Source organism: Phyllopteryx taeniolatus, chromosome 15, assembly GCF_024500385.1.
Source record: "Phyllopteryx taeniolatus isolate TA_2022b chromosome 15, UOR_Ptae_1.2, whole genome shotgun sequence".
Taxonomy (NCBI): Eukaryota; Metazoa; Chordata; class Actinopteri; order Syngnathiformes; family Syngnathidae; genus Phyllopteryx; species Phyllopteryx taeniolatus.
This window is the reverse complement of record NC_084516.1, coordinates 4917008-4942628: the sequence shown is the minus strand read 5'-3', so window position 1 is coordinate 4942628 and position 25621 is coordinate 4917008. Positions and strand designations below refer to the sequence as shown.

General features: G+C 41.9%; 1 protein-coding gene across 8 annotated transcripts in view; it reads right to left on the bottom strand.

Moving 5' to 3' along the window:
- LOC133490283 (netrin receptor UNC5D-like) overlaps positions 1 to 25621 on the bottom strand; it is a 119354-nt gene that overhangs the window by 24028 nt on the left and 69705 nt on the right. For 6 of the 8 annotated variants that reach the window (XR_009792148.1, XR_009792147.1, XR_009792149.1 and 3 more), the window contains 2 exons: positions 12679 to 12771; positions 7846 to 8052 (listed from right to left, as the gene is read on the bottom strand). Coding sequence is in view for 3 of the 8 variants with exons in the window: in XM_061800171.1 (XP_061656155.1) it covers positions 7846 to 8052; positions 12679 to 12771 (300 nt within the window). In the remaining 5 variants the exon portion in view is untranslated. The remainder of the gene's footprint in view (positions 1 to 7845; positions 8053 to 12678; positions 12772 to 25621) is intronic. The other 2 variants (XM_061800173.1, XM_061800172.1) reach the window with 1 other exon arrangement.

Below are 25621 nucleotides of genomic sequence, written 5' to 3'. Positions count from 1 at the left end.
TCTTTGTTCACAACCTCACCGGACATTAGAGGAAATTGACTTTTTAATGCATATTTCTTCTTCTTTTCCTTTAGGCTTGTCCCTTTAGGGGTCGCCACAGCGTGTCATCCTTTTCCATGTAAGCCTATCTCCTGCATCCTCCTCTCGAACACCAACTGCCCTCATGTCTTCCCTCACGACATCCTTCAACCTTCTCTTTGGTCTTCCTCTCGCTCTCTTGCCTGGCAGCTCCATCCTCATCATCCTTCTACCAATATACTCACTATTTCTCCTCTGGATGTGTCCAAACCATCTAAGTCTGCTCTCTCTAACTTTGTCTCCCAAACATCGAATTTGGCTGTCCCTCTGATGAGCTCATTTCTAATTGTATCCAACCTGGTCACTCCGAGAGCGAACCTCAACATCTTCATTTCCACCACCTCCAGCTCTGCTTCCTGTTGTCTCTTCAGTGCCACTGTCTCTAATCTGTACATCATGGCTGGCCTCACCACTGTTTTATAAACTTTGCCCTTCATCCTAGCAGAGATTCTTCTGTCACATAACACACCTGACACCTTCCTCCACCCGTTCCAACTTGCTTGGACCCGTTTCTTCACTTCCTGACCACACTTACCATTGCTCTGGACGGTTGACCCCAAGTATTTAAAGTCCTCCACCCTTGCTATCTTTTCCCCCACCACCCCTCTCATTCATGCACATATATTCAGTTTTACTTCGGCTAATCTTTATTCCTCTGCTTTCCAGTGCATGCCTCCATCTTTCTAACTGTTCCTCCACCTGCTCCCTGCTTTCACTGCAGATCACAATGTCATCTGCAAACATCATGGTCCACGGGGATTCCAGTCTAACCTCATCTGTCAGCCTAACCATCACCACTGCAAACAGGAAGGGGCTCAGGGCTGATCCCTGATGCAGTCCCACCTCCACCTTAAATTCGTCTGTCACACCTACAGCACACCTCACCGCTGTTCTGCTGCCCTCGTACATGTCCTGTTTTAATGCATTGTATACATAAGAAATGTTTGGCTCTCTGGAGTGCTTTTCCAACCATCGTGTGAAATTAAACAAAAGTAAATCGTTTATATTTTTCAATTTCTGAAGATCTGACTGTGAGCAAGCCTGTCTGAATTTTGAAGGATTATGATGTAACGGTGGGGCTAATTATCATAACCACCCCCACAGTTTCTCAGCCAATAACAGCTAGGCTAAGTTCCAGAGTGAAAGAACCGCCCAAAGCACACTCAGGTCAAAGCCATAAGGTAATCAGAGCTGCAGTGTTAGCACATATAAGCATTAACTTCTGAGAATACTGTAATGTTATCATAATAATTTTCGACCTGGGGCGGAAGATATTTGTCTTTGACCATATCATGGTGGTGCTACACAGCTACACTAATTGATGACTAATTCGGTGGCTTGGTGATGAAGTGCTGCCACCACCATGGAAAACACAACCCACGCTTTTATTGTAATCATGGGCGCTCGAGGATCCATGCATGTAGCACATGCAGCAGACACACGATGGTGTGTGGTGCTGATCAGACGCTAACCTTGCGATCTAATGCTAATTTCTGCTAACACGGCAGCTCGGTTTCTAACCGCTAAGTACATTAACCCCACTGCTACGTAACAGATTTGAACCCAGAACCTCTCGATTGTGTGGCAGACGCGCTAACCACTACCTCACCATGGAGACTCATATCACTAAGGCCGGGTTCAACACATGAGGATTTTTTTAAATCTCAAAACATCTACAGACCAGACAGAGCAAAATCAGGCATTTAACAGTTGTGGTTGTACTGTTTGTGGTGTGCTTCGATATTCTCAGCTGTTCTGCCGCTGATCTATTCGTCGTCAAAAAAGACTTGCTGTGGAAAACACTTCTTGCCGTCTGGGGAATCCACTTTTAATACAAAAAAAGACATTGGGTAAGACGTTTTATTCCATTTATGTTCTTTATTCAGGTCACTTCTTTGATTGGCTACATTCCGTTTCACGTCACAAATCACGGCATCATGACTTGGGGAGACGTCAGCTTCCTCCACACGTGAAGATTTTTGGTTGTCAATATTGAACACGTTCAATACATAAGATTGTTATCCCCGACACTTTTCGGACCTGATAATCAGGACAAACCCACACTTAACACACCGCGGACCTAAGGATAATATATATAGTCATTGTGACGAAACCAATTATATATAAGCTAGCTCACTAAAAAAATGCATCTGTTTGCTTCGTGACCCTGTTTTGACAAGAGCGAAGCATGCCGGGAGGCAACGCGGCAGGCCCCGCCCTCCCTCACCCACCCCATCATCTTTATTAATGGGCACACAAGACAAACTGATGAATAAACAACAACATGCATGATGATGTAGCGCGTCACGCTGCAGGCGCACAAGGTGACTCGCACGGCCCGCAGCGCACACACGCACACATTTTCTTTGACTTGCAAGACATTTGTTTTTCCAAAAAGTAGCCTTGATGCTAATTGTTCTCATAGACCTGGACACGTTTGCAAAATCTTTGCATTTTTTAAAATTTATATACTTATTTATTTAGAGATACCTTATAGATGTAGAGCTATTAGCATTAGCGTCAAGTTTGAGGCCAGGGGGACAACGTTTTCACCCTGTGTGGCTCGCTGTTAGCATTGGCCTCAAGTTCAAGGTCCAAACACAATGTTGATTTGTATATTTTTACCAAACAGGGATAGCTGTCAGCATTAGCATCATGTTTGAGGCGAGAAGACATTGTTTACGTGCACACGTCCATTATATAGAGCGAGTGGTTATCATTAGCATTATGTTCGGGGTCCAAATACAAAGTTAATTTGTAAATTTTTACCACACAAGGCTAACTGTTAGCATTAGCGTCATGTGTGTAGTCGGAATACAATTTTTTCAAATTCCTTTTACCATACAGTGCTAGCTTTTAGCATAAGCATCAAGCACAGAGTCCGAACACAATGCTGGCGCATACGCTTTAATCATAAAGGGCTATCTCTTAGGATTAGCATCAAGTACCGGGCCATTTGACAATGTTTTTGATTAGTTTTTCAGACCATAGGGCTAGCTGTTAGCATCCACATAATTTTTTTTATGTTTTATGTTGTTTTACAGTCATGACGTGCTCGCAGAAACATCTTCATGTGTCACTCGCAGAAAGGCTTGTGTCACACACGCACACACGCAACCCCCCTAATTCCACCATTAAAATGCCTCAAGTGCTCATTTGGCTTGTTGATGTGCAAAATCTTGAACTCATTTATTTATTCATAAGCTAACACGCTAGCTTGCTAACATGCGAACATACTGTACCTCTGAGCGTACACAGCACATAACTAAAAAATTTGTGTTTTGCTTCTTTTGCGCCTTATTCTGAGGAGACATTATTAATGATATTGGAGTGAGTACAAAATGTAGTTTTACATTTTGTAACATTTTAAATTATACATGCATAAAAAGTATCTGAAATTGCAGCATTTGTACAGCTGTCATGCGTTGCTTTTTCTGAGAATTTTTAAGCGACATTTACACCAAGACATTATTAATATTATTAGGCCAACATGATATGATTTGTTCATTTATTTTGTGATAACTGTTTCAACTGAACAAAAAAGATATTGATCATCATCTTCATCATCTTAGTACATGCTGGAGCACCTCTTTTCTTCCCCTCGTATCCATTTCCATCCCCCTCCTCATCCTCCTCCTGGTCTTATCTCATCCCATCAGGGTATCACTTTCTCCTTCCTGAACGAAAGCGTCGTCCTTCAGTGACCTCCACAGCTCAGATGCGCTTACGTTCACTATGTTGACGTGTACATTTTTACTATACGGGGCTAGCTGTTACCGTGAGCAACAAGTATGGGGTCAGGGCACAACGTTGACATATACATTTTTACAACACATGGTGATCTGTAAGCATTAAAATCACATTTTTGGTCCAAAAACAATATTGACACATACATTTTTTTAAACAATGAAGTGCTTATCTGTTAGCATCATGTCCTAGGACAATGGTGATGTGTCCATTTTTACCACACAGGGCTAGCTGTTGGCATTATCATCACGTTCAGGGTCCAAACACAATGTCGATGTGTACGTTTTTACCATAAAGGTCTGGCTGTTAGCGTTAGCATCAAATTTGGGGTCCGAAGACAATGCTGACACATACATTTTTACCATGCGGAGCTTGCTCTTAGCATTAGCATCAGGTTTATGAACTGATAACATGAACTGAACCTCGTTAATTATTGCCCGATGAAGTAATCGAGAATGCGCTCATTCTGGCGTCAAAGAACAGTTTTCGAACACAAGTTCAATTTCATTCAAGAGTGGCAGGTTTTGTTAGGGACTTCCAGGACAAACCCGTCTGAAAACACTATATACAAGCCTTAATTTGTCGGCGGATAAACGCTGTCTTTGGCAACCCAATTCAGTGTGGCCACGGTTGCCATTCATGGCAGGCAAGTCGCAGCTACGTGAGAACGCCAGCTGCATTCAGGGACACTGCGAGAACGTGTTCGTCAGTGGTTCTTTTGAAATACAGTAGATCATTGTAAAAATTCATGACTAGGAAATTTGTTTGCATCAGAACGCTTTAGTTAAAACTCTGTACGATCACACTGTCATGATACGGAATTTATTTTATTTTGTAATATAAGAATAGATCCATCCATCCATCCATCCATTTTCTGAGCCGCTTCTCCTCACTAGGGTCGCGGGCATGCTGGAGCCTGTCCCAGCTATCATCGGGCAGGAGCCGGGGTACACCCTGAACTGGTTGCCAGCCAATCGCAATATATAAGAAAAGATAAAATAAAATATTTGTTAATATACTCAGCCAGGGCGGCACGGTGAACGACTGGTTAGCACATCTGCCTCACAGTTCTGAGGACCGGGGTTCAAATCACGGCCCCGTCTGTGTGGAGTTTGCATGTTCTCCCCCGTGCCTGCATGGGTTTTCTCCGGGTACTCCGGTTTCCTCCCACATCCCAAAAACATGCATGGTAGGTTGATTGAAGACTCAAAATTGCCCGTAGGTGTGAATGTGTGCGCAAATGGTTGTTTGCTTATATGTTCCCTGCGATTGGCTGGCGACCAGTTCAGGGTGTACCCTGCTTCTCACCCAGGGTCAGCTGGGATAGGCTCCAGCATACCCGCTACCACGTGAGGATAAGCGGTACGTACCACCGGTACGGAAAATGGATGGACGGATGGATGGATGGATGGAATTATGAGCTATGAACTGAACTAGTTAATTTTTTGAACGGTGACCTGAACTTTGAACTAGTTCGTGTAGAAAATGAACTTTCCCAACATTGCAAACTATAGTTGATGTGTACTGTTTTACCATACAGGGCTAGCTGTTAGCATTAGTAACAAGTTTGAGGTCTTTATTTTTAAAGGTCTTTACTTTTTACCAAGCAGGGCTAATATATAGCCTAAACAACCATTTTTTTTTTTTTTTTAGACCAGATGATGTTTTTTGTTACTTTTCACTATATAGGGCTGGTGTGACGGTCACATGTTCATGCTTACATCACACTTTCAAAACAACTACCATCAAAGCATCTTCCTGGAACACAGTTGTTGTTGTTGTCCTTTAAATTGTATTTATTTATTTTATTTTTTTAAATGGTGGGTGCATAATTGTGTTCTTCCCCCCTGGCAAAAACATTGCAGTTCCCCCACTGCTCATCTCTTATTCATATACCTATACAATGTAAAAAAACAAAAACAAAACAACAACCCCACAATAAACACGTTTTTTCATTCTGTATTAGCGCTGCCAGACGGTCCTCAGCGTCCAAATTATTAGGTACACGTGCAGCATGAAAAGAGAAGGAGCCTCTTAAGTGGAGCCCGCGGTGCTTGGAATCAAAGCTCCAGCACGCGCACTGCCGAGAGTGCGTTCATCTCTTTATCGCCGGCATATGAAATATTAAAGGCAACACGCGTTAAAAAGAGATCATCTAACTCGGACTCTGACAGCTGCTGCCACTTTTGAAAATTCTCCGTGAACATCTCGTTTGTGTTTGCTGCAGCGCTCACGTCGCTTCACCGAACTCGCACACAGTCGGGCAAATCTGTGCTCTAGCCCGCTTGACTAGTCCTCTCGTATAGTTAGTGTAAAGCGAGCGTTCCTTGCCAGCTTTTCATGATAACTGCCATGGTGCACAATAGAAAAAGACTGACTAGATATAATCTATAAATCCATGGCACAGCCAATGGACACATGTAAACGTGCCATATGATTAATGCGATAGAAATAAAAAAGAAGCACTAGAAATAATCCAGAGTAAAGAAATAAGTGATAGTGAAGTGAATGTGATAGCTCCACTTACTAGTTATTCATGCCGAAAGCCACCTTACGCAAGAGAACTCAGCACTAGCATAATCTTTTAAATAAGGTTTTGCATCAGTACGCATTGCCTTTAAAGGACGTCCAATCAATTTCAAAGGACAAACGATTGATTTCAGGACAATTGAGTCTAAATCAAATCTTGTGTTCTGGATGTGAGCTCTTAAGAATCAATGTCATTAATTTGGCATTAATTTGTTAGCGCCCTCTCTGCTGAAGCATCTCAGGCAGCTCCTCTTAGCGGATTCCGCGGGGGCCTCGACTCTCACCATTTTTGTGTTCTGGTGCAGAACACGTGGAGAAGTGGATCTTTTCAGCTCCAATTAGCTCGCCCGCGACCTTAATTAACGAGGCGGGTCCGCGCATCTCCAAAACAAGAAGCAAAACATCCTCGTTATGAAGCGAGAGTGGGAAAAAACATCTGACCCAAAGAAGTGCTATTATGAAAGATCACCCTGAGGCTTTTGGAAAAGCTGCCAGGTCCGGTTTAAGGAGTGGAAGCGAGTGAGTACAGATGAGAGGCGAGAAAACATAGATTGAACTTTTGGACTCGAGATACCCTAAAGCATCTTAGATTCAAACATTGGTAATTGATGAAGGCTATTTGGTAGCTGTGTGAAAAAGTCAGGACCAGGGTGTAAAATTTGGAGACGATGACCCGCCTTCCCTCATGTTGTGACTGTAACATGATTGGCCAGCAAACCATGCGCTGCTTGTGCAATCATTGTACGGTCCACAACATCCAGAGCCTTTAGGAACTCTGGGCAAATCTCATTCACCCACGGGGCCTTGCCACCGAGGAGCTTTTTAACCACCTCTGTGACCTCAACCCTGGAGATAGGAGAGCCCGCCTCAGAGAACCCAGACTCTGCTTCCTTATGGGAAGGTGTGTCGCTGGAATTGAGGAGGTCTTCGAAGTATTCTCACCACCGGGGGATTTGGAACCATGGTCTAGGAACCATAAACCGTACCCTTACCATAACCCTGAGTGTGCTGCATCCATGATAAATGAAGGTGTTTCAGGTACTACAAATCAGGGATCCTAACCCTTACACAAACTCTAACCTCGGTCTGGAAATCAGGAACCGTTACGCTTACCCTAACCCTAAGTGTGCTGCAAATAGGAGGAATGAGAAGAAATTAGTCCAGGATCAAGGAACCTTGAGATTTAGGGCTCTATTTTCATGTCTAGTGCAAATCCAACGCTGCGCTTGTCGTAACTCTACGAGCAGGCGGGCTAGACCCGTTTTTTTTGTGGTAATTTTGTGGTAACAGTCCTGGTCTAAAGTTGTATTGAAGCCTTTTACAGGTCAAAAAGTCGAGTGTTTTATTAGCATTAGAACAACGAAAGTAATTTGGGTTCAGGAAATTAATCTCCTCAGGGGAGCAGACAGACAGAACTGGGATTAGCGAAGACCACCTGGTTGGTTAGTCCGTGCAGTTCTGGGGCCGTTTTGAAAGAGCTTTTCTCTGTACCTGTTCCCAGGTCGGTGTGCTCGCGGGACGTGTGCTGGCTCTGGTGGACCCACTCGCCGTTGCACTTGAAGAAGATCTGCAGGGCGGGCCGGGCCTGGCAACGCAGCTTGATGGGGTTGCTCTTGATGATGTACGCGTCCACCGGCTCCTCCACGAAGCGCGGCAGCGTGCCGGACGGACCATGCTGCTGGCTCTCACCGCGGACGCCTGCACGGAGATCAAATCAAATCACAGTCAGACTCCACGGAAACACTTTGCACAACATCAAATGACTCGAACGCTTTTGACACACGGGCTGTCAGACTGCCTCCGCGTTGTCAACGTGTTAAACGTCTCCATCAATCAAATTCTCATCATCCCAAATCTGCTGCCATCACATTCTTCCACCCTGTGACTAGCCGACAGCTATCTAATCGTCTTAACAGGCCCTCGTAACCCTTTTTCATGGCGAATCCCTGAAATGATCAAACTTTTCACCAGTGCTCCACATTAGATGTTATTTAATCTAAATCTTCACAATTTAGCATTGTCTTATCTGTCTAATACAGTGATTCCCAACCACTGTGCTGTGGGAAATTGTCAATTGGCCCTGAAAGAAATGCATTTTATGATGGAGGAAGCTCGGAATCGCTTCAGGGCATGGTCTTCATCACACACAAGATGTTTGGTCAAAATTTGTCCATGCGGAGGTGACGTTTTAGAGCTTTGTGTTTTATGGCCAGTCATTAACTTCACTGCCATGCTCAGCCAACAAACAATGACAAAACCTTACAATTTATGGCCTATCTGACCAAATCTCCTAGAGGAGTTTGTCTTGGAAGGACATGTGGAGAATAGCCTAAAATGTTAGCTTGAAACCAAAATGGGCAGTCTCCAGTGTCTTGGTAGGAATTTGACAAAATCTCTAACCCCAATTTCATGTCCCTAAGTAAAATTGGCACCTTATCTCACTTAAAAGTCCAGCGAATACATCATGAATGTGCTGTTATTTTCAAAATCAATATGATTCTTGCCAAGACAGAGCAATTATTCCCTAGGTTTGAAGAAGATCGATGGTGAGGTGTCACAAAATGTATTAAAGTCCCCATTGATCTCCGCTAACTTGGCCACCAGGCTTGAAAAAAAAAATCACTAAGGCATTAAAAATCAATAGGATAGTTCAATGACATGCTCAATAAAAACAACAGGGATTGTGGGACCTCCTTGCGACCCAAACAGGAATCGGCTGGATGCGGTCAGTACATTATTTTTTAACTAACTATTACTATGAGCTAACCCTAACCGGGTTAGGCTCACCCTGAGCAGCGATGTGGCTGAGGAATGTCCACAACTTGAACCTTGTACGAGCGCTTAAGTGTCTCCACCGAGGCCACGCGTCGTCTTCACTCAGTCAAAATGACCGTTCAACCCGGAAACATCCACACATACACACGCACACGCATGCATAACACAAACACAAACATAAAACACACACGCAGACAGACATAACATAGACATACGTACATAAAACACGTGCACTCAACCACACTAACAACACAACACACAGAGTCACACATGCATAACACGTACACACGCTAACACTGACATTCACGCACACAGACTCACACGTACACACTCTCTTCAACCGATGATATCATGTGACACGCGACATCCATTCACATTCATAGCTCATTGACGGTCCCTGCTTTGCCGGCGCCCATATGGCAAACTTGCAGTGGTGGATTGTGGACGTCGCGCTTGTAAACAAACGTCCTCTGCATCTAAGACCAGGGTGTACACAATGGCGGGGAATTCTGAATACGAACGCAAAGATGTTGTGATGGAAGGCAGCCGTTGTTCCCACGTGTGCTCATTAACAGTGTTTTAATTAGCAAGAGACCACCCACTCCCAGGGGGTTGCGAAAGCGCCCTGCGAGGGACGTGCAACATAATACGTGCCATATACAGTATAGCATTTTTAGACAATTTAATGTAAAAATTCAGCGTACAACTTTTTTGGGGGTTCTGCAGGAGATAAGGGGCTTAATTAAGAGCTGTGGGGAAAAGGTAGAGAAAGTCAATTAAAGCCATTCTTCTTTTCCATTTACACTTGAGTCGTATTATATCTTGATAAATTGTCTTTGATGTTTCGAACACGTACGCCAGCTTCACCGAAGACTCCAAGCCCCCTCTGATGTTTACGAGAATATAATTTGGTACATTAAACACTCAATTGTCTTTGATGTTTACAAAACGCGTACACTTGGTTAGTTGAAGGCGTCAATCATTAGACAAAATTGTCTCTGATGTTTACAAAATATTTATTACATTCACTGAAGACTCAAAATCATCTTTCCCAAAAACATTCATTAGGTTCGTTGAACACGAAATCATCTTTGTTGTTTAGGGGAAAAAAAGTAGATTCATCTAAGACTCTAAAGTGCCTTAGATGTTGGTGTTTTTTGTCGACTACATTATCTTTGATGTTTCCAAAACCACATTTTGATTTAGATTGAAGACTCTTGTCTTTGATGTTTACAAACACATGTACTGTACGTAAGGTTCACCAAAGACACTTCATTGTCTTTCATGGTAATTGTCTGCTTTTTATCAAGATCAAAGAAAATTTAGTATCTTCACCCAACATACATTTTCATAAATGTGCTACGTCACATTGTACTCTGTCATGTATGTATTTATTTATTGTATTTATTTGTATTTGCTTTAAAACAAAAAAAAAGATGATTTTGGTTTTTTTCGTCTATCTAATGTACATGTGTTTGTTAACATCAAAGACGATATAGAGTCTTAAAAGTACCTTAACGTCTGTGGTTTTGGAAACTGCAAAGACAATTTAGCGGTAAACAAACTATTACGAGTCTGTAACAATCCTAACGCGTTTTCGTAAAAATAAATTTTGTGTCTTTGATGAATCTGCCGTGTTAGCCGGGCTGGCTAACTGTATCAGCGGATAACATGAAGGTTGTAGCTAGAACTAGCATAACAACAATCTGATGGGTTTACTGGCAAATTTTATCCGCGTGGAGTCGACTTAAGTGTCTTTCTTGAGACAAGCGTGTCAATCCAACGTGAATGCGGTCCAGAAAAGTTGTAACTCCAGGCAGAGGCCGTGTTGCCTCGCTGAGCAAACATGTGCAAGTCGTTTTTTTTTTGTTTTTTTTTAGTGCCGCACGTCATCGTCGTAGCAGATGCTCCCTCACCCCCGCCGCCCACCGCGCCCATCTGCTGGGCGTAAAGAGTGCTTAATCAATGCAGCTTTGAGAACCAGCACCGTTATTTATCTATTTTTTAAATTTATTTTGCCGCCAGTTTGCGCCGGCGTTAGCCTGCGACACTGCATTTACACATTGCAGCAGGTCAAATTGTTATGACACAGAGTGCTAATCAATGTTTAATTAGTGAGGACGTTTGCTTATTAATTCATAGCCGAGCTAAGCAACTTCCTACTTGTTTCATAACTCACACTGATTTCTTTATCGGAATACTCTGTGTGTGTGTTTGTGTGTAACATGTTAACATAAACATCAAAGACACTTTATAGTCCTTTAACATGTAAAGACCATTTAGTGTCCTCAGTGTATTTATAAAGACAGACAATTTAAGTGTCTTTAGCAACCGAATGTGCTTTTATCAGGTTTGTTGAAGGACAAATTGCTTTTGATATGTCCAAAAAAACACATATGTTAGGGTAGTCTTTGATGTTTACAAACACAGGTAGCTTACGTTTTAGTTTTTTCTCATCTGTAAAGCGTCCTTGGGTGTCCTGATAAATCTAATGCACTATTATTTATTATTATTTGAAAATTCGGGAATTGTCTTTGATGTATACAACCACGTCCATTAGGTTAACTGACATTAAAAACGTTAAATTCAAAAGACATTAAATTGTCTTTAATGTTGGCAAAAAAAACATACATCAGGTTTGTTGAATGCTTCATTGTCTTTGATATTTTCAAAAACATGCGTGTTGATGTTTACAAACACGTATATTATGTTAACTGACGACACTAATTGTCTATGACGCGCCAAAAACAGGGACCTTTTTGTTTTGTCTGATCTGTAACGTGTCCTCTGGTGTCCTACATAAATCTAATGTATTATTATTATTATTATTTTATTATGATTAATTTAAAACTCTGAATCATCTTTGATGTTAAGGAACACATGTACATTGGGTTAACTGAAGACACTAAATAATCTTTGAGAGGAGGGCGGGGAAAAGGAGCGTCCAGGATGACAGTGACTGTACGTTCAGTTTTACTCAGGTGTTCTGCCATTTTATTTTATTTGCATTTATTTCACCTTATACAGGTAAGGCAATTGAGAACAGATTCTCATTTGCAATGCCGAGCTGGTTGCAGACAGCAGCGTAAAACAAAGCGAAATAAGGTCAGTCGTCAGTCGTCCGGCGCCTTCGGGCTTCGACTTGGTAACAAAAAAACGGAGAAACCATTCTCATTGGGATCCTTCCTCAGCTGAGTGCATAAGAACTCCCAACAGCTCTTTTTCATTTGTGCTGATAAGCGCGTTTTCAGGATGAAAACAGTTGCGTCCTCCTTTCTGTCAAATTGATGGCCAAATATTTCGGTGTCAGTTAGTGAAAGGTTACGAAACTGATGCAGTGTGTGCGGGGAAACATTTTGTGTCCAACTACAGCAGGCGAAAATTCAAGCAAGATTTTACTTGAAGTTGTTCTGAAAAAATTTTTTTCGCCAGTGTCTCCTCAGGACGCTAATGTCGGAACGATGACGTCTGCGGCGATGATCTTCTTTCTGTTCTTCTGCTTAAGACCAGAAAGATGTCGCAGTGCTTTGTTCAAATATTGATGCAAACCTCTCGTCTGTCGTCTCTCACACGCTTGGAAGCTTTTTAGGCTTTTCATTCCATCCATCCAGGCACTTAGGACTTGAAAAAGGTCATCAAATCCTGTTTCACAAATGCAAAAAAAAAAAAAAAAAAAAAGTCGGCAGGTTATGATCCTGGTTTCATTGCAGGTCACGTTTGGGTCATGTGTTATTATTATTATTGTTCACGAATGAAACAATAGGGTCTCTGAACACTAAAATGTCTTTGATGTTTAATAATTGTGGAACTGGGGAGCTTCATACAGAGCACTGTACACTTCAAATCATCATTGACGTTTTCAAAAACATCCACATTAAGTTTGTTGGATGCAAAATTTTCTTCGATGTTGACGCAAACGTGTACATTAGGTTTGTCGAAGACTAAATTAACTTCTTTGTTTACAAAAACACGTGTCAAGCAGAAGTGCGTGCGTTTGTGCCTAGCCTCCAAACCCCCAGGTGGCGCCGTGCGTCTTCATCACGGCAGCGACAGCTTGCCAACCTGCCGGTGGCAGACGGGTGACGGCGCTTCCCCCGGCGCCGTCGCCATCAAAGAAACGAGACTCGCGAGCAGAAGTGGGTCAGCCACCGAGTGTCGACGTGACGAGCGCCTCCCAGCCACCCGACAAATCATCGATCTGTACAAGTTTGTTTTTGTTTCTTATGGAACATGACACCTCATTCATCTGCGCTCGTTACTAACATGTCAAACGAGAAGAAACAGAGAAGACCCCCTGCAAAGCCAAACGTTCCTAATTTAGATCAACTTTGCATTTTCCTGTTTAGATCTCCAGCTTTTCCTCTATGATTAAGGACAAAAAAAATGAATAGAACAAATGTGAAGTCATGTCCCATGTGATGTGAATTATTTGTGAAGTCATAGCTGTGAGTTAGATGTGCAAAGTCACAGGACTGCAGTCACGGATGTGAATTACATGAAGTCATAGGTCAGATGTGGAACAGACATGAAATCATACTTGTGAATAACAAGTCACCCCTTTGAATTCAATGTTGTGAAGTCATAGATGCGATTTACTGTCGGTATGAATTAGTTACGGAATTGAAGTCACAGACATGCATTGCATCAAATCAAAGCTGTAAATGACATGCGAATTAAATGTGCAATGATAGATATGGATCAGATGTGAACTCAATAAGCTGTGAATTCAGATGTGAAGTCACAGATCATGACATTCGTATATTGCATGTGAAGTCCTAGATCTAAATTAGATGTGTTATTTATTTATTTATTCATTTATCTATTTATCTTAATGACGCAGCACATCAACACAAGTCGACAAATGATCCGACAAAAGTGTTGATGTAAATAGCTTGGAAAGCTAAGAAAACAAAATAAGAAGTTGCGAGCTCAACAAAAGAAAAGCGTTGAGTTGTGATGAATAATGATAATTTTGGGGAAAAAAAGGCTACTCTAATCTAATGTGTGAACAGATGATTAATGACATTAATACATTTTTCAGGATATTAACTTTCTTTATTGCATTTCATTTCCCTGCTGCCACCAAGCAAGTGACAAAAATCTGCAAGGTGACACAAAGCTTTTCACACGTGAAAGGCCAGGCTGCACTTTCAGTTCCTCATGCCACCTCTTTATTTGTGGCCAAAGTGTGACGTTTGTTTTAACTTATTTATCGAGCCTCCCGCATTAGAGAGAACTGTCGACCCGCCTGAGTCGTTCCGCAAAATCTTCAATTATGCCGCCGTCGCTTCTTGTCAGGCGGATCAAAGGCCAGATGGAAAGCGAGAGTAAGCAAGAATAAGCAGTTACTTTCTTTTGTATACCATGGCCATGGCCAAGAGACTTATCATTTTGTAAAAAAGTCCCTGCTACACATCTACGATTTCACATTTAATTCTCCTGTCGAGCAGGTCAACACAAAAAATAGTTGCTGGAGTATCTTAATCAACACCAAAAGGGAGGTTTTGAGGTCTATACAACAACCAAAACTACTTTTGAGTCATAAACAATGACACAAATAGTAGTTTGAGGCCTTAAAAAAAAAGCAGAAAAGCGGGTTTGAGGTCTAAGCGACAACAGAAGCAGATGTCGTGAGCCCTAAACAACAAGTAAAGCAGCAGTTTGGTAAGCAAAAGACAAAGTTTAAAGTCTCAACAACAATAGAAGGAGCAGTTTAAAGCCTAAACAACAAGAAACACAGTAGTTTGAGGCCTAAACGACAACAGAAGAAGCAGTTTAAGGGGTAATCAACAAGAGATGCAGCAGTTTAAGTCCTAAACAATAAGAAACAATAAAAAGTTATTTGTGGCCTAAACAAGAATAGAAGTGGCAGTTTAAGGCCTAAACAACAACAAAAGCAGAATTCTGAGTATGCAATTTGACATCTCAACAACAACAGAACCAGGACTCTTAGACCTACAACGACAGAAGATGCAGTTTTGACATCGTAAAACTAAGAAAAGGAGCAGTTTGAGCAGCAGCTCCAAACTAAAACCATGATGAGGAAGGGGTTAACCTCCTCCTTATACCTGTAAAGATCTAGGGCCGAGATGGCGGTCCTAATCCCAGAGCGAGAACCTCCTGCCGATAACATTCCTGAAAGGTGTGCGTAGGCGGATTAAAAAGTAACAGAATACGTAATGATACCGCAGAAAATGGAGGCGGGCGACGATGGACTTCGGCACATTGAAAATTCATGATCGTCAAGCAGTGCTTTTCTGCGTGCCAAAAGGTGGCTAATGGTGCTTAAAAAAATGCAGGAAAGCCCAAACTGCACTGCAAAAACGAAAATGTGACCAAGTTTCAACACTGTGAAAATGTGCAATATATATCTAAACACATTAGGAATATATTTGAACACGAAAAAACTAATTGCAAGCATAAAACGCATTGAAAATACTTCACGTATTGTAGCGTACATGCATATGCGGAAAAGAAAGTAGAGATCCAGATAACGAGTCCGAACTGATCCCAGAACAGTAGTGCCGATACAAGAAGGCGCCTGCAGTCGAGCTAAGCTAAGTCATTGTGCGTCGCTAATAAGCTTTTCCCCTGATAGCCCTTAATGACTTATTAAGAGGCGCAGCATGCGGCGCTGAGGATTCCCGATGAATAATTTAAATCAACGAAGAAAAAAAAAAAAGACGTCAGCCATATGACAAGGATCGGGATCTTTTCAGACTGAGTAGCGCGAGGCTCAGCGTCCCACGGCGAGTCCAAGGCACATGGCGGCCCAGATTGCAGATTATGTAAACTCATTAGCTGTGTGCAACGAGCCAACACAAGTAATATGGGCTTCAGGTGACCATGAGCAAAGGATGGTAACTTGTAAGATAGTAAATGGGAAACTGAAATTGGGTAATGGGTGCGTGGTGTTTAGATTAACATTCTCGATCAATACATGAAGAGTTGAAGCAAACTTTTTTTTTGTGACTCTCAATCGAAGCTATAATAGCAATAAGTAAATGTGAAATAAAGGGCACAGACATGTTTGACAACGTACGTGAGGACTTTGTGTTGACGTAAATAAGCATGGGCTCGTGACTGGTTTCAAGAGAGATGACGCTAGCTGCAGCAAAATGCGTATGACTATGACTATGACAGATTCTGCAATTAAAGCTTTATTTTCCATGAGTTTTAAAAAGCAGTTTGGTTTTGCAGATTTAGGAAATTCCCCATCAAATGACGCTGTGGTTGGCAGTCTACTAACAGGCGTGGCTCAGTTTTTGCCTAAATGGTGCTTGTCGACTTTTGCGTTTGAACTCCTCACGTTAGCGTGAGTGCTAAAGTAAAACAAGAAATACAAAGTGAGTATGAATTGTTATTCACTTAAATACATTTTAAGTCAATTTTGCAATGCCAATCTCCAGGCTTAAACACGATAGAGTATGCATTTTATTCGCCGAAGAAGAGACAAAATGAACTCAGCCCCTTTCAGGCAGTTACAGTATTGCGAACAAATATTAAGTCACATTCACATTAATCAACTTCAGTTCTATCTGTTTCAATACTTTTGCATAGTCGATCACATGACTTAACCCATGCATTTTTCCGACTAAAGAGGTTAAAGCAAATAGCAACATGCTAACAACGAGAAGCCGATACTGTTAGTTTTTTGAGCCATTGTCCATTGAGGACTTGAGAACTCCATCTCACCCACGTTAAGACCATCACCACCCTGCCGCCATGTTTGTTTTAAGAACAATGGAGGCGAGCGCTTGAGCCTGTCAGCAGGCGCAGCCACTAAGTGGATTGCTTTGGCCTTAAAGCTGATTTATCTGATGGATGGTTGCGGCCGCTCCGCTGCGCTGACCTCTGGGGAAGCTTGAAATTACATTTTTTTTGTATTTTTTTTTTTACCTCCCCCACCAACGGGACCGCAGTCGACCCGCTTGCTCGTGTGTTATGAACTCGGCCTGGATGCCCTCCTGGGACCAGGAGGCCTCGGAGTAAGAGGAGCACAAGGAACGCCATGATGGATGGCGCGTAGGAGGTAAACAGCCTGCACGGGTGTGCTGTGAGCAGCCCCCGACATCAATTTCATATGTCGAGCCTTCCTGTCCTGATTGGATGGGCACAGATTGAAAAACCCAGAGTGGATGTGCTTCTTCACTGTGTTAAGTATTGGAACTTGCGACTGACAGGTGTGTCCTATTACATGGATCATTCAGAGAATAAACCAAGATGGTTAAAGTACTCACACGCTGTGCTTAAGAAGTACAGATACTTGTAGAAACGTACAAATACTTATTCTACTCCTGTACAGAGGTGTTTTGACTTACAAGTGCCCCAGTTTGAGTTTTTCGAGTTACGGGCCATCTCTTGTTTTTTGTTTGCTTCGTGGAAGATATTAGATTGTCGGTCTCCAGACTTGGAGTATGCATTTTACCTGCTGAAGGGATTAAGCCCCAAAAACAAACAAGATACTTGAAGCAGAAACCCTAAACCAGGCTTGAAACCGGACCCTAGTATGTCTGAAAGGGTCAGGAAAGTAAATGTATGGCTTTATCGTTGATTGTAATGCTTTTGCCCTGTAATCCCCAGATTTAGACCCTATGGAGCATGCATTGTACCTGCTAAATGAGACTAAAGGGAGTGAGCTTTTAAAACAAACAGGTTTATTGTAACTCAATAATAAATCATATTTACTTTAGACAATCTTAAATCCATCTGTTCCAATACTTTTGTCCAGTCAATCTCCAGACTTAAACCCTATAGAGCATGCATTTGACCTGCTAAAGAGGAGGCTAAAGGGAGGAAACCTCCAAACAAACAATACAGGCTTCATGCAGTTATTGCAACTAAATATCAATTAATTTTAATCAGTTTTAAGTCAATCTGTTATAACACTTGAACTCACCCCCCAAAATTATTATTATATGTATTTAATATTTATCTTTTGATGTTAAACTAGAATGTTTACAACACAAATAAAGGGATTGGGCTCACTGTTCCAATACATTTGGAGAAGAGTCCAAGTAAGCCTATTGCAACATATCTTAGGTGATGTTCTTATTTTCTTACACAGTGATGCCTTGAAATACGTGTAACCCTACGTAAGACTTTTTTGAGATCTGAGCTGTCATTCAGACGATTCCTAATGGGCCAAGCCGAAAGGAAAAGAAGTGATTTCAGTTACGAGTGTGGTCACGGAAAGAATTCAAGTCGTTTCTCGAGGCTCTACTGTATTTCCATTTTTTTATATTCCTTATATGGTGATATTATTGTCATCATTGGTAACAAATTGCGATCCTATCATACTGCAAGTTGTTCCAGGAACAATTGAAACCCTGGATAAGTGACAACACTCCAAGTGATCCTTTGTGAAAATCTTCAGACGCCCATGGTGCATGACGTCGTGGAATGAATACTCTAATAGCGGTCACATGACGCGAGGGGGTACGGATGGCGTTTGAATAGATTCTAATAAAGCGTGTGCGGGGATTAAGAGGCTCTGTGATGTTTATGTATCGCGGCGATTAACTCCGATTGATCCCGCTCGCGGTCCCGTCGTTCAAAGTGATTACACTCTCATTTGTCTCGGCGCTAATTTGCACTAGTCTGGATCACGCCGTGTGTCGGGATTATCTGTAATCCCCAATATATCCCTTTGGCAAAATGGGAGACTAGATGTTTTGATTGGTATTCACCCCGCCGGCCGGGTCAGGGTTCATCCCGTGCGTGTTCCGCATCGGTGCGCCTGGCGAGCTGCATAAACAGGAGGCCAGGTCATCGCATCCGGTACCTCTCTCTCATGTTTTTAAAATGAAGATGGTGGCCTCACCTTGTACTCCGGTCCCCTCGCCGGGCCCTTATTAGTTCGCCTGTCAAGTCGAGCAGCGTGAAAGTTTATCAATGCACAGAGTAGGCACGCAGGTAGATGGAAAGCATACAAATGAATGTGAGCTACACATTATTAAATATGCTAACTGGAGTTGGACCTCCCCGAGGAAACTCCCAAAACAAACAACAACACAGGTTTAATGCAGTTACTCTAACTCACTCACTTTATTTTACTTTAGGTCTCTTTTCCAATGCCTTCACCCCATCCATCTCCTGACTTAAAACCTATAGAGCATGCATTTTACCCTCTAAAGACCGAAGGAAGTACCCCCCCCCCCCCCCCAAAAAAACTATTGGCACTAAATATTAAGTCTTATTCACTTTAATTTTAAATCCATCTGTTCCAATACTTTTTTGCCCTGTCAATCCCCAGAGTTAAACCCTGGAGACCAAGCTAAAGAGGAGCTTAAAGGTAGTCAGCCCCATAACAAACAACACAGGCTTGATGCTGTTCTTCCAAATATTAAATCCCAGTCACTTTACTGTATGTCTCTGTCAATACTTTTGCCCCATCAATCTCCAGACTTAAACCCTCTACCTCATATGTCAAACTCAAGGCCCGGGGGCCAAATCTGGCCCGCCAAGTCATTTCATGTGGCCCGCGAAAGCAAATCATCTGTGTCAACCTCCATGATTTTTGCTCAAATTCTCATAAAATAATAACAATAAATAGTATCGTTGAGACATTGCAAGCATTTTCTGTTTACAGTAACATCAACAATAGTTGAACAAACTGTTATCCTTGACTTCTGATTTCAAAACTAGGTATCCATCAATTTGTTATGAGGTGACTAAACATTTATATAGTTTCACAGTCAACGGCCCTCTGGGGGAAACCGTGACTTCAATGTGGCCCGCAACAAAAATGAGTTTGACACACCTGCTCAAGAGCAACCATTTTACCTGCTAAAGAGAAGGCTGAAAGGAGGAAAACCCCCAAAACAAACAAGAACACAAACTCGATGCTGTTATTGAAACTAAATCTTCAGTCTTATACAATTTAATTTCAAATGCATCTGTTCCAACACTTTTTGCCTTGTTGATTCCCCAAACTTAGACCCTACGGAGCATGCATTTCACCTGCTTAAAGAGACTAAAGGAAGTAAGCTGCCAAAAACTTCATACTGTTATTGCAAATAAGTTGTATTTAGCCAATTTTAATTTTCTGTTCCAATACCTTTGCCCTGTCAATCTCCAGACTTAAACCATATAGAGCATGCATTTTGCATCCTAAAGAGGAGGCTGAAGGGAGTAAGCCCCCAAACAGACAACACCAGCACCATGCCGTCATTGCGACGAAATATAAAATCATACTCAAAAATTATATTCCATATATATCTTTTGATATCAAACCAAAATGTTTGCAACAAAAATAAAGGACTGGCCTCACTGTTCCAATACTTTTGGAGAGGAGCGTAGATATTGCGACGTATCTTGAGTGATTTTCTTATACAGTGGTGCCTTGAGATAGATGTGACCCGACATACGAGTTTTTCGAGATCCTAGCCATCATTCAACTCATTCTAATCGTGTTAATCGATTAGCAGTCACAGTAAGGGTTTCACATTCAAGTTTCAAGTAAGAGTTAGAGCTATGGAGAGCCCCACCCCTCCCCACCCCCACAAAAGGGTTTGAGTCAGGTGTCGTGCTCATACAAACAATAAAACAGGTTCATCATCATCATAGAGGCATTTCATCTGTTCTCACGGGGACGTTTCGAAAAAAGATGTTTGCCTCCCCGCTCCTCTCGACGCTCTTTGGGGACGTTTCATTGGATTTGTCTTTAATCCTCAACCAACACTTGACTCCCGTCCAAGTTGTCGTCACACTCCCGTGGCACCGTCCGTCCGTGAGCCATCCCGGGGGTGGGGGTGGGGGGGCTCCCGTGACACCCGGCTTGTTGGAAGCCCATTGAGTGGGGAAAAAAACGTCTGTCTCAAGCTGTCAGTCACACATCCCAGGAGCTCGGCGAGGATTTGATCATGAGAAAGCTGGATAAGGAAAATGAAGCAAAACCAACGCTTAGAGTCGCGTTTGTTTGCTGCGTCTTCTATGGAAATCAGGGAGATCGTTCTAAGAGCTCCCAGGAGGCAACGCCAGACCCTCAAGCAAGATGCCGCTGCATCATATTTCGAAAAAGTGAGTTTCTCGCGTTGATGCGGTGGGAAATAATGCCTGAAATTAAACAACCGATATGATAGAAGACATGTGCATTACTGCAAAACAAAAGTCTTAAAACATGCAAAGAGCACTAATATAATGCCAGGAAATAGAAGGAAACTGACTGGAACAACATCTGATCTGATTCAAATTTTGGCTTGAAACCCTAACCCAGGTTTAAGACCCAAATTTGTAACCCTGACCCAGGTTTAAAAGACCAATTTAAAACCCTAACCCAGGCTTGACTAAATCAGACTTGAAAACCTGAATTTGAAACCCTAATTTCAAACCCAAACCCTTCCATGAAACCACATCCCTGGCTTGAAACAAGGACCCTTGGCTGAAATCCTAACCCAGGCTTGAAACCCTACTTGAAACCTTAACCTTTGCTTGGAACCCTAACCTTTGGTTGAAACCCTAACCCAGATTTAAAGCCCTAAATTTAAACCATGACCCAGGTTTGAAACCCTGATTTTAAACCCTAAATCTGACTTGAAATCTAAATTTAAATGCTAACCCAAAATTGAAACCATAACCCACGCTTGAAACCCTAATTTGAAACCCCATCCCTTGTTTTATATGCTTTCGTCTTAAAGGCACAGGCAAAACACCTGTGATTGGTCACTTTGAAAGAGTCTATAAAAAAATTGGGTTAGGTATAACCCAATTCGGTTACTCTCAGAATATTAACAAGAAATATGAATTACTCAAAATAACCCAGCAATTGGATTAACATACAGTATTAGCCATATAACCCAAAAAAATATTATTTTGACCCAACAATTTGGTTACTCAGAAAAATAAGCCAAATATCTGACCCAACACAAACAACCCAGTAATAGTGTTAATGAAATAATCCAATTGTTTTTAGAGTGTAGCAACGTCCCCTCAAAAAAAATAAAAATAAAATAAAACTCAAAAGTAAGTAAATAAATAAACGGGAGTGCCGCGCAGGTGCCTTTGCTGTGACGGGCGGATAAAAAGTGTTTTACGGCACCGGGGTCACGACCCCCTCCACGGTGACACCTGCGACACTCTTCCTGTCTCTCGCCACCTTTTTAAAGATGCGCGGCCATCTTTTGGCTCTATTTTGCCGACATGCCGCGCCGTGTAAATCAACCCTAAGCCCCTCTCATCCCGGCTCTCCCTTATCATCCATCTTTCTCAATCATCTTCCCGCATGGCGCGCCACGCCGCCACAAATTTCATGGAGAGTTGACCCCCGCCGGCCTGGGCCCGCCCACGCTGGGGTTTATTTCCTGTCATCCAAGATAGTTGTTCCACTCCCCCCCACCCCGCCCCCCCGTGATGAGTCAGGTTGTGTCATTTGCATTTGGGCAAGCGGGCAGGGAGCATTTTAGGTGCGCGGGATGACGTGCCAGGAATAGAAATGCTCAAGGGAGCTAAAGCGGAGAACAAAAACATGACGGGAGCTAAAGGGGAGAACAAAAACATGATGGAAAAAAATGACATTTAAATTAGGTTTAAATTAGGATTTCAAACATTAACCCAGCCTTGAAACCATAAAGTTTACTTGGGTTTCAAGTAAGCGTTATGGTTTCAAAACCGAGCTTTAAACCCTTATTTGAAACACAACGCCTTGTTTTAAATCCTAACACTGAATTAAATGCTAACATACACTTGAAACCCTATATTAAAACCTTAACCCTGGATTGAAATCTTAATTTGAAACCCTAGCCTAATTTAAAGCCCTAAATTGAAACCCAAATTTGAAAACCGAAATCAAAACTCTAACCCTGGATTAAAACCCTAACCCCTACCTTGAAACCCTAATTTAAAACCCTAAACCTTGCTTCAAACCCTAATTTAAAACGTAAAGCCATGCTTAAAATCCTAACAAGAAACTCTAACCCTAACCCCCTTACCAAGAAACCCTAATTTATCACTCTAATCCTGGTTTGAAACCCTAATTTAAAACCCTAAAAGAGGCTTGAAACCCTAAATTAAAACACAAACCTGGCTTTAAACCCTAACCCTACCTTGAAACCCTAATTTAAAACCCAAACCCAGGCTTGAAAACATAATTCAAGACCCGAACCCATGCTTGAAACCCTCATTTAAAGCCTTCAGCCTTGTTTTAAACCCTAACCCTGGCTCAAAACCCCAATTTAAAACCTTAACCCAGGCTTGAAACCCTAGCCCTGTCTTAAAAGCCTCATTTGAAATCCTAACCTTGGTTTAAAACCCTAACTTAGGCTTTACAAGCAAATTTTACACCTAACTTGCTTAAAACACTATTGTCCTTTTTCTGCCTTCTACCTGTCAATATGACAAAGCACAAATGACCTTTGAAGGAATGTTTTTTTTCCCCCAAGTTTAAGCATTATTCTAACATCAGCGTAGCACGCTAACAATGCTAATGTGCCTGACCCTATCGGTTGCTTTTGTGACGGCACCACCTACGTGAGCTGCATGAAAGCAAATTGTGTGTGATGGCTTAGATGAGCAAAAGGCTAAAAACAACAACATTAGCATCAAGGAAGAAAACTAAATGAAGAAGGCCTTTAAAAAAAAAAAAGAAAAAAAAGTATTTCCAGACGTTCGGTGGGGAATAGTCGGTTACATCCTGTTTTGTAAATGGTCAACAAAGGATATATATATATATATATTTTTTTTTTTTTTAAAGCTTACTTGCTAACCTTGGCTCAGAACTAATTTGAAAGTATAACCCTTGCTTGAAACCCTAACCCTTTGTTTGAAATCATAACCATGATTGGAAGCCCTATTTTGAAACCCTAATCCTCACTTAAAACCCTAACCTTGCCTTGCAAACCTACTTTGAAACCCAAGCACTTGCTTGAGACTAGGTTTGAAACCCAAATTTGAAATCATAACCCTTGCTTGAGACTGTGAACGATGCTTGAAATGAAATTTGAAACTCTAACCCTGACTAAAAGACCTAATTTGAAATGCAAAGCCTTCCCTGAAACCCTACTTTTGACACCCTAACCCTTTTCTTGCCTGTCATTGAGGCTTGAAACCTAAATTTTAAACTCTAACCCTTGCTTGAGACTCAAACTAGGCTTGAAGCCATAACCCTGGCCAAACCCAAATCCATGTTTAAATCCCGAACCCTGGCTTGAAACCTTGACTCAAATCTCTAATTTACATGGCTTGAACACTACTTTGAAATCATAAGCCTTATAAGAATCCCAAACCGTGCGTTGTAACCATACTTTGAAACCCATACCTTTGCTTCAGACTCTAAAATTTAGAGTCTAATCTAAGCTTGAAACCCCAATTTGAAACCCTTACCCTGTCTTGAAATCCTACTTTGAAACACTAACACTTGCTTTGGAACTATAAATTAAGATTGAAACCTTAATTTGAAACCATAACCCAGTCTTGAACCCCTAAATGGAAACCCTTACCTTGTCTTGGATTCCAAATTATGAAGACCGACGCACACAGAAAGCGACCGTGGGTCATTTTCACGGGTCATTTGGAACCGGCCTGGTAGCGATCGTCATCGCCACAGTTTGTCATGTTGACTATGAAAATGTGCTGAGTCGCGATGTTCGCGTGACGCAGTTTGGAGTGAAATGAAAAGTGAAAGTGCGACAAAATGAGACGAGCTCAAGACGGACGACAAGCTGATTTTAATTTCCTCCGTCGCTCGCTGATGGAAATTTCCTAATTATTCTACGCCTTGACAGGCCGCAATTACAGTCTAACATTTGGAAATGAAAAAAAAAAAAACAACAACAGTGGAGTCATTGTGTCTGCTTTTCACACTCAGAATCCATTGATGGTCTCAACACATACATTATTTACCAGATTTATCTTTTTATAGTATGGTGCCTTCAGATACGAACTTAATTCATTTAGTGACACCCTCAAATCATCTTTCCCCATTGAAATAAATGGCAATGCCATTAAAGCGTCCCAACCTTCCACAAAACACCCGGTAGTTTTCGACACACTACACTACTTCAAACTATTCAACTCATTCAGAAAGTATTTTTTACATTCCCCAAATTCCTACACATTTTCAGTACTTCAGTCCACATTTTCCATGTCAAAATTCCACAATTCCAGGATACATTTAATACTCTTTAAAACAAAAACAAATGCCTTGTAAAGTTGACACACACCAGAGAAGAGTGTTGTTAACAACCCTGCCAAATTTGAATGATGAAAAATAAATAAATAAATAAATCGCTTTCCGCAAAAATATATCCGCGTAAAGGTGGCTGGGCTTTCCACGCTGTGACAAAAGGTGTTAGCCACCAGTTAGCTCGCAAGCTAACAGGCCTCTATGTTTCCTCACAGGCAGCGGATGGACGGTAGGCTCGTCCGTGGCGTCACCTGCTCGCTTGGGAATTTAAATAATGACCCCGAGCTGTTCTGTAAATGATGTTGTCCGGTGAAGATGCATTTTTGGGGTGTAGGCAATAAGCATAGCTTGCTAGCTAGCGAACTGCACGCT